This window comes from Medicago sativa, chromosome 4, assembly GCF_051527215.1.
Source record: "Medicago sativa cultivar Bolivia chromosome 4, Bolivia_mono, whole genome shotgun sequence".
Lineage (NCBI taxonomy): Eukaryota > Viridiplantae > Streptophyta > Magnoliopsida > Fabales > Fabaceae > Medicago > Medicago sativa.
The window spans coordinates 79,942,392-79,953,413 of NC_140752.1; the positions used below are offsets into that span (position 1 = coordinate 79,942,392).

The 11,022-nt window shown below is 31.8% G+C and overlaps 1 protein-coding gene across 1 annotated transcript; it reads left to right on the forward strand.

Annotated features, from left to right (window-relative positions):
* Positions 1-8,869: 8,869 nt before the first annotated feature.
* Positions 8,870-10,489, forward strand: LOC146932411 (dof zinc finger protein DOF3.6-like). The gene has a single exon (XM_085704068.1). The coding sequence runs from the start codon at positions 9,246-9,248 to the stop codon at positions 10,125-10,127; it is 882 nt and encodes a 293-aa protein (XP_085560194.1). The 5' UTR covers positions 8,870-9,245; the 3' UTR covers positions 10,128-10,489.
* Positions 10,490-11,022: the final 533 nt, after the last annotated feature.

The window sequence follows — 11,022 nt, forward strand, 5'->3', positions numbered from 1 at the left end:
GGCTGACTTTGACACCTGTTTCTTTAGGTTCTTTCCTTTCTTGGGATCGTTCAGGTCTTTCTTTTCATAAGTTTTACTCTTTGTATCTCTGTTGTATTGGTTCAGACCTCTCCTATCTTTTATATTCTATTGCTTTGATATAAAAAAAAAGGTTTAATTCAACAATAGCATTATTTCATTAGAACTATTTTTCTGTTCTATCTTTGACCGTAAATTTCTACAAACATTGCTGTTTAATAAATGGATTTCATTATAACAAACTAGCCAATGATACTTTAAGAACACAATCGACATATATAGGTATAGGTTTAACTTCTAAATAAGGGGTTTTTTCCCTCACAAAATAAGTTTGGTTCTAGCATGTCAAGTACAGATTCTCATACATACTCATCACAACCATTGACGTAACTATCATCCTTTTGTCGATTGCGTGATTCTAATCACCACTTTCACTTTCACTTTCATTGCATGTAACACGTTGGAATAAAAATCATATATGCTTGTCCACCGGGGGAATAAATTTGTTTTCCATATTCCACTTTACCAACTTACCAAGAAATCAACACCCACCTACTATACATAATTAATTAACTTCATGGAATCACAACACACATGGCATCAAACCTAGGAATGAATGAATGCTTCGCTTAAAAGTGGCTCGTCACACCAATTAAGTTCTCCACAATAATATAAATAAATGGATACAACTGAGAAACTACCTAAGCATTAAGCAAAAATAAAGTCACATAAGGAAAGTAGTGCTATTAGAGAATGTCAAATATGTATAAAGCCATATTAGATAAACAAAACCAAAAATAATTAAAACATTGCAATCTTAATTTGTTATAACCCTGGAAACATTGATTGCCAAATTGGTCTATCAGGTGGCCCAGTGAGTCACCTCCTACGGTACTTTGGTGCGGGTGTGGTTATGGTGCATAAGGAGATCCTTATGCACCGTGCATAATTGCTTTCTACACCCAACATAATTGCTTTCTACACCCTAAGTGAAAAGAATTATTTGGGGCCAAGTCCACTCTAAAATCTATTTATTTGTGGGCCTAATAAAGCCCCATATTATAATTTTTTTCTTAACAATTTATTTATGCAAAATAGCTTATTCGAAATAGTTTATTTATGCAAAACAACTTATTAGAATGATTTTTTAAAAACCGTTTATTCAAAACAACTTATTTATGCAAAACAGCTTATCCCGATTAATTTTAAAAAACAACTTATTCAAAATAGCTTATTTATGCAAAACAGCTTATTCGAAACAACTTATTAGGATCACTTTTTTTAAAACCGCTTATTCAAAACAGCTTATTTATGCAAAACAGCTTATTTGTTCAAAACAACTTATTCAAAACAGCTTATTTATACAAAACAGCTTATTCCGATTTCATTTTAAAAAACAACTTATTCAAAACAACTTATTTATGCAAAACAACATATTTATGCAAAACAACTTATTCAAAACAGCTTATTTATGCAAAACAGCTTATTCGAAACAACTTATTTATACAAAATAGCTTATTCGTGCAAAACAACTTATTTATACAAAACAGCTTATTTGTGCAAAACAGCTTATTTATACAAATCAACTTATTCCGATTTCATTTTAAAAAACAACTTATTCAAAACAACTTATTTATGCAAAACAACATATTTATGCAAAACAACTTATTCAAAACAGCTTATTTATGCAAAACAGCTTATTCGAAACAACTTATTTATACAAAATAGTTTATTTGTGCAAAACAACTTATTCAAAACAACTTATTTATACAAAACAGCTTATTTGTGCCAAACAGCTTATTCAAAACAGCTTATTTATACAAAACAACTTATTCCGATTTCATTTTAAAAAACAACTTATTCAAAACAACTTATTTATGCAAAACAACATATTTATGCAAAACAACTTATTCAAAACAATTTATTTATGCAAAACAGCTTATTCGAAACAACTTATTTATACAAAATAGCTTATTTGTGCAAAACAGCTTATTCAAAACAACTTATTTATACAAAACAACTTATTTGTGCAAAATAGCTTATTCAAAACAACTTATTTATACAAAACAGCTTATTCGAAACAACTTATTTATACAAAATAGCTTATTTGTGCAAAACAGCTTATTCAAAACAACTTATTTATACAAAACAGCTTATTTGTGCAAAACAGCTATTTTGCACAAAACAAGTTGTTTTGAATAAGCTTTTTATGAGTTAGAGAGAGAAATGAGTATGGATTATGAGTTTCTTTACTGGAACGTTGTTTAACATGTTATACACTGAAATTAGTACTGAAACCATAATTATGGTTTAATGGTTTTGATAATCATGTATGTGAATCCAAGATAATTGTGTAATGGTTTTTAATGAAATTATTATTGTTAGATGGTTTTGAATAATGATTAAGATGTTATACACTGAAATTATTACTGAAACCATAATTATGGTTTAATGGTTTTGATAGTCTTCTATGAGAAGCCAAAATAATTGTCTAATGGTTTTGCTATGGCTATGGTTTTTGTGAGTTGGTTTCAAAACCATTTTGCTGTGGAAATGGTTTCTGTGAGTTGTACTCCAAAACCATTTTGCAGTGAAAATGGTTTCCGTGAGTTGTACTCCAAAACCATTTTGCAGTGAAAATGGTTTCCGTGAGTTAGACTCCAAAACCATTTTGCAGTGAAAATGGTTTCCGTGAGTTAGCTGCATTGATGATAAACAAGTCAAAACTATGCAAATAGCTAAGCATAATAGGATAAGAGAAAACTAGAAAAACAATTAGGCTCTATGCGCAATGGAGACAATACAACTGTGTTTAGGCGTTTAGGCTCTGTGCAAGTCCTTCAATATATCAAGTGTACATGAGCTTAAGAACTACATTTAGGCTCTAATCATGTTATTTGTATTTCTATTACATGAGCTTAAAGAACTCTCCCTATGTGAATCCCAACACCAATACTTTGGCTTGAAACCATGCTTATACAAAACAACAATGCTTTCAAGTAGCAATATTAAAATCTGAAATTTTTTCCACTAGAAACAATATCAATCACAAAGATGTTAGTACATATGTTATCAATGGTCCCTGAGTCTTAGATAGGTCCAATTTGTGTTCATTAAAAGGTCCCTGAGTCTTGGATCCCACTAGAAACTAGCCAATACCAAAACCAAACCAACACCAACAGCAGCAGCTGCTAACACAACAGCAAAACAGTCCTTGCAGCACCCTCGGCTAGCAGCAACAGCTGCTAACAGCAGCAGACTCGTCCGATCCAACCCCGGCAAAAAACTACCTTTTTAAACAATCTTTCAGATTTCAACACTGACATTGATGTTAGTACATGATGCCAATGGATTACCATCATTGGCATGTTATTTCCAAAAATACCATAAACAATGCCAAAAAGCAATAAATTTAGATTAGCTAGAATCAAATTCGGAGAGGGAACTCCTTTGTTCCCTTTTTTGTCTTTAATAGTAGCAGACATGGCAACACAAAACTTGAAGCCAAAAATTTGTTTATAACCCTGCTGCACCATATAGTAATGCAAGTTAACACAACACAATTCAGAAACTCAAACCAAAATTTGGAAACAAATGAACATAGATAGCAAAGCAATTAAGCAACAATACAAGAAAAAATCTAAGTCAATTTTGAAGATCCTTAGTAGTAGTACATCAACTTAATACTGCATGTAACATAATTAGCACATAACAAAAGAGGATGCAGTGTGTTGAATCAAACAGCCACCTCTTTCTCATTCCAACAACCACCTCTCTAACCTTTCTTTTCCAAATCCAAACCTAACTTCAATCATCTTCTCAATCTATACCCAATTCTATTTCAAAAATATATCAAAGCAAAAGAGGATAATGCTTAGGAGAGTCGTAACTGGAATATGCAAGCACCACAAATAAAAAATCCAAATAAGAAACATAAGAATAACTCGCCAGAACTCACCAAAATTAACAGTCAAAATTAATAACAAACACAAGGTGTGGGAATCAAAATGGTTCCTGGCATGCTCAAGTTCTCAAAATTTCTCAGTGCAACCTGTAATACAAATCATTCATTAGTTACAAGTAATAACCAACAAGAAGCAATTTTGCTGGTTAGATGCAAAAAGTCCGATTCAAAAAAGAATTAATTAAAAAAAGCAAACAGAGAGAGAGAACGAGCGACCGATTCTCGTTTGGATTAGGTGACGGACTCGTCGGAGAAGACAGAGGAATTAGGTGACGGATTCGCCGGATTCGCCGGATAAGACAGAGGAATTAGGTGACGGATTCGCCGGAGAAGACAGAGGAATTAGGTGACGGCGGTGGGGAACGGAGTTGACGGCGGTGGAGGAACGGAAGTGACGGCGATGGGGTGGACGGAGGATGGAGGGTGTGGTGGAGGTGGTCGGTTTAGAGAGGAATGCATAGAGATGAAGGGGTTGCTCTACCACTGGAATGCAGAGAGAGGAATGCAGAGAGAGAGAGATGAAAGCTAGGATTATTACAAGTGTCCAATAAATCTAATGGTTGGGAAGTCCTTATGCATGGTGCATAAACAAATGCTTATGCACCATAACTTTTGCCCTTTGGTGCCTACTATACGTGTACTCGTGATTGTAATCAAATTATTCCTTCTTTTAATAGCGATCATAATTGACTAGCAAACAATTTTAATTCTAGTGTGTGGATAGTTTCAATAAAATAATGAAGTTCGAATCAAAAAACAAGTAACTAGACCGCCGATTAATGAACTTTAGTTAAGAATGAATTTTTCAGAAGAACTTAAGATTTGAATCCTAGTTAAAACAATAATTAATTTAAATTAACTTTATTGAATTTATCACCTTTAAACCGATTTTTGGATTATCAAGGGCTAGTTTTCTCTAGGAATTAGAGTTAAGATAAAAGAGAGAGACATCAACTAAAAAGATAATAAACAATTATATCGTTAGAAACAATTGAAATTGTTTAATAATTTTGAACAATATTATCAAGAAATATTATTAGATATAAGATTGGTTTGTGGCCGTTCTAAGAGAATTAAGAAGTTTTTTTCTTTATTTTTTTAATGATAAATGTTATTAGTTAATTGTTAAATTTAAATTTTTTTCTTTCGTTTAGATTTAAACTCAACATCTCCAACTCATCATTATCCATCTACTCAAATCAGTTAAGCTGCCCCGAATTAAGAAGTGAGTTGATAAAACAAAGAATCCGATTCTCACATCAACATAATATTAGTTAATTAATTATACTAATATTTGCAAGTAAAGATACTCTAATTTAAATTATGAAACAACATACAAGCATGTGTTGTTGCTTGGCTCCACCAGCAACAGCAAGAGTCACGAAAACACGGCCACGCGAATCTGTTGTTTGGATCCTTAATCAAATATTTAAAGGAACTAATTATAGTGAGACTGAATTATTTATGTAAAGTACTTTGATGGACATAAGTGGCATCTTAGTTGGACATAATAGACTATATTTTCCTTACTTAAGACTTCAACTTGGATTTAATTAATTAATTTATTTACAATGTCGTTTTCAACTTTGTCCAACAAACATTCTTTGTAATTTGTCCTCTTCAATTTCATACCCTTTACCTACCCAGCCGACCAAAGATTGATTTCCATGCACATTCTTATTCTCTCTTCATTGTTCTTATGATCAACCTTAATTTCAAATATAGTCAAGTTTAATCAATTGTTTTTGTTTGTGATCTCAGCTCTTAATCGTGGCTTTATTATATATTTGCATGTGCGTTATGTGGTCCCGAAATCTTAATCTCATGGCACCCAACTTGGAGAAACTATATGTCATGATTATTTCTTTTCAATTCATTCATTAGTACTATTTGATCCATGTCTATATATAATCAATCAGATTATCTATTGTAAATTTGTAATATATAAAAGTTAAAGTGCAATGTTTATAGTTGTAATTAACAATTTTTTAAAATCTCTAGCATTCTCATTTTATGGTTGACTTGAGTGTGATTTGAGCTTTTTACCTCAAAGTGTTTCTATTATTAAGATATTTTAGTAATCTCCCCTAATAAAAGAAGCATCTCACAAGTTAAAAAAAAAAAAAAAAATTATACCTATAATTTTATCATTAGAATATCATGAAATGTGCAGTGTGCACTATTGACAATGTTACTCTCAAGGCTGTCAAACATGAGACATTCTTACATAGACACAAACATAAATGTATAGTGTTTAGTCACACACACATCACAACTCTTTTCCTCAAACTACTAAATCACTTTATTATCAATTTGTTTTTTGTTATTAAAAAAAATATTTTAATGTATATGTGCCTAAACACTATTTATTTATATTTGTGTCCATAGTAGAATTTTCCGTCAAACATTGTGAAAATTCAAATGCGTCAATGTAACACTTCGGTTATTCTTTGACTAGACATTGCCACTCCTCCAATGTACCTGAATTTGTGTTCAAACTTTCAAGTCTGACAGCAACTACAAACTTTAAAATGTCTAATATTGATTCCAATGTTTACACCATGATATGTATCTTTGTTTCACTTTTTACTTCTTATGGACAATTCAATATAATTTGCTGAGTTATATTTTTTTGACAATAATGGAGACCCTCTTTTTTTTTTGTACAAGAAATAATGAAGACCCTCTTAATAACTAGAAAATAGCTTTTTTTAAGTGTGCAATGCATAATGTAAAACAATGATCGTTAACGGATCTAAAAGTGCTACATGAAATTACACAAGTCTCTCTCGTGAGAATACAAATGTGTTAACATTTTCGGAGGAGTACCGTTTTTGTTGTTTATATAGTATAAACTGAATTGAGAAATTAGTCTTCACAACATTCGTGAAAATATTTGAATTAAAAAAATATTTTCGTTTAAGGCATTTTATGGTACAAAGTTGAAAGGCTTATTAATTACAATCAATATAAAAAGATTTCCACAGTAATCTCTTGTTTTAAAGGCATTTTAAGGTTCAAATATTTTTTTACTGTGAATAGTACTAATCCTTTGCTGTTTCTGACAATCAATGTTTGTTCCGGTAGTTATCCTTCACTAATCAAAATAATTGCTAGAGCATCAATTAATCATCCTCTATGTTCTATATGAGGACCACATCCCACATATAACTCAGCATCCACAGACTTTGAAACTTAACATATGCATGCATCACATAGATATATATCCCTTAGCCAACTTGGTCACATCTAATCACATGACGTAATTAGAGACTATAATAAATCACCACCCCTCTATTAAGTACTAATTTATCTTAATTTCACCTTGTGTCCCACTAGGCATCATCATGCGTCTGCCAACTGTTCTTAACCTTACTGCTAAGAATTTTCGGCCCTACTTACCACCCCCTCCCCTTACCCCTAATGACAATCAATTTACACAAACAAATTTAGCCCATATGGACCATCCTGTACTTGACTACTTGCCAACGAAGGATTGAATCCTAATTGTTGTCTATATTTAGTGTCTACCTCAAACATGGTTATCTTATATGTGTTAAGAGTCTTAAATAAGATGAAATTAAGTTTGAAAATATGTTTATAAACGAAGTAGTTTTCATTTTACAATATGATTTTATAAGGTTTGAGTTATGTCAACTTAAATTCTAAGATGACATCATGAAGTCCGGATACACTAAAACTGAGATGTACCCGTATCAAATACATATTGGTATACCGATACTCCACGGATACGTACCCACGAAGTATCAAAATTAATTAATTTTAAAAAATATTTTATCAGATACATATAGGATATTTCACAGATACACAAAGATACTTCTAAGATACTTCATAGATATGTATCTTAGAAAAGATGAAAGGTAAAAAGTGAGACAATGTTGTAAAAATTCATTAGAGATGAATATGGTTCAATTTTAGATATACATCATTAGAATTGTTTATAGATGAACCACTTAAATTTATACTTCTTGTGGATGAAGGTAATTTATACTTCTTGTGGATGAAGGTAATGAGAGAGAAGTGATTCAATTAATCAACATAAGATAAAATTTGTGTTGCGTTCTTTTAATGATGTTTCTGTCAATATTCCAACATATGAAAATATAATATGGTTTATAAAAAAACTTTGTATTTTTTTATTTTGATCACATGTATTATTTTTAAAAAATTGTAACTTTTATAATAATATAATAATAAAGAGTAATCGATGCTTATTTTCTTCAAGTATTTTCCACTCATGAGTTTTAGTATAAAATTTTTGTCAACGTATCATAGCCGTATCATATCCTAAATTTAAAAAATTCATGTATCCGCATAACCGTATCGTATCGTACCCACATCCGTATCCGTACTCGGGCTTCATAGCATCAAAGTCTAACTAAAATTTGTTGGAACACTTGCTCACATCATGCTCTACAAATCTAATTTTGGACATAGGAGGAGTGTCAAGAGTCTCAAATTAGATAAGATAAAATTTAAAAATGTGTTTATAAATGATATAGAAGTCTAAAGTGGATGAGTGCATGTCTAAAAAAATGATCAAGTCTAGACCAAATTCCCAGAATGTGAGAAAACAAAAAAACTGTACTTGCCTAGCATCTTTAAAACTTCCTTGTCAACTTTGTATTTGTATTGGTGGCCTGGCCAAGTCCCCCTCTAATCAAATTATAATAGCATACCACAAAATAGCATCATGCAACATCTACGTCCATTTTACAACCAAAACACATACAGCACTATCAGTGGTCTAAAATATTCCGCGTGTCAACCACTCACCTTCACCTTAAGGGTTAAGTATTCCTCTCTTTCTCTAATAATAATAATAATTTTATAATATAATACTTGTGCTAGAAGAAAGACTCTCCTAGGTTGTTAGAACCATAGTCTGCATTAAATTCCATAGGATTTGCGCCGTCTGCTACATTATACACTCCCACAAACATTAATCAAAATCAAAACCCTTCACATCACACACAATCTCAACTAGTTTTAACTCATCTTGTTTATCATTAATAATAATAACTCCTTTTTTTAATTAACAGATAGATAAGATCATAAATAGGTATTAGATATAAACATCAAATAGATCATAAACTCACTTCTTCTCACCTTCAAAACCACTCCAACTCACAATTTTCCTTAGAATTCCACACCCTCAATCAAAGGGCTAAACTTCTTTTCATGGTTTGTTCTTATTTGTTTTTCTGGTTAATTAGTACTTATAAAGAGTTGAATTTAAGACATGGGTTTGAGTTCTAAGCAGGTTATTTCTAGCAGTGGACTTGATTGGAAACAAACCTTATTAGAATCTCAAGATTTGGAACTTCCAAAGCCTCATCATCTAATGAGAAAACAACAACAGCAACAAAGTCAGCAACAAGCAGAACATTTGAACTGTCCAAGATGTGATTCAACAAACACAAAGTTTTGTTACTACAACAATTACAACAAGTCTCAACCTCGCCATTTCTGTAGAGCTTGTAAAAGACACTGGACTAAAGGTGGAACTCTACGCAATGTTCCTGTTGGTGGTGGCAGAAAGAATAAGAGGATCAAGAAACCAACCACACCAGTTTCTTCTTCCACCACCACCATAGCTACTACTACTTGCACCACCTCAATTACAAATATGAATAGCAATATGACAATTCAAACACCTCTTCAAGTTGGTGATCAAAAAAGCATTCCTTCATCTCTATATCAAGCTCTCATTCATCCACCATCTTTGCTTCTACAACAGAATATGATGAATAACTTATCAGAAAACAAAGGTTTTGGTGTTGGTAATGGTAATGTTAATGGCATGTTTACTAGTACTGGTTCAACTTTGCACCTTCCTCATCAAAATCAAACCATGCTCTTTCCCTTTTCAACCTCAAGCTCTTTTGACACAACTACTTGTTCATCTTCCAATGTTTATTACTATGGAGAGGAGTTCAAAACAATAGAAGAACCAATAATTCCAAGCACTGGCTGCACTAACACAAAGCCATGGGAGATACCAGCAGCATCAACAAGTGGTGGCATGGAAAGTTCAAAGTATTGGAATTGGGAAGACATTGATTCATTGGTCTCAACTGATCTAAAGAATCCTTATTGGGATGATTCTGATATCAAACCTTGATACCAAAAAAAACAAGAAGAAAAAGTAACACCAACATGTGCTAGTTTACTGTTATTGTCCATAGATGATTAATTAGCCTATTTAATTTAATTGGGGTGTATTTATGTGTTTTTTCATACAGATGATTAAGTAAGTGTTCTTGTTAATTTTCCATATGAGGCATGTTAATTATTTTGTGCTGGTTTTTTCTGCATATGTAATTTCTTACTAAACAACAATATTTGGATTGAAGCTGTCATGTTTTAGCTTCAGCTTCAGGTTCAAGCAAAGGGTCCCAATTAGCTGTAATCCACTCAATTTGCCTCATTGTTTATATCTCTATTATTTTCTATAATCTCTAATAAATTGGTTTTGTTAGTGTATGCAAGTAGTTTAGCTTTATTTCTTAATGTAGGATTTTATTTTTGAAGTTTTCTGAGTGTTTTGTTATGTGGATGATTCTTATAGATCATATGGGGTCTGATTCAGCACTGAACAGACAAGAGAATGTGATGGAAGATTCTTGTGGATATGTTTATATGTTGGGAATTATATTATCACAAAGATTTTATTGCTTCTGAATCAGCACCTTGAGTCATTCTTTGATCCGGGGATTAAAACAATTCTTATTGTATAGTATTATGTGCCTCTGGATTATTTCTATATGGTTTTTTTCAAGGTCTGTTTGGATTTATTTGAGTTTACTTGATGGAATAAACACTTCTGATATTTTACTTGAGTGAAACAACTTGTGACTTGTCCACAAACTGTCTTCAGCTGATTTCTATAAGTTTCTCGAATAGCTTATGAAAACAACTTATAGTTAAATATGAAAACAATTTAACTTCAATTTTTTTTTTCTTTTATTATAGAAATAAGCACATATATGATAAACATGTAGGTTATAAGCTATGAT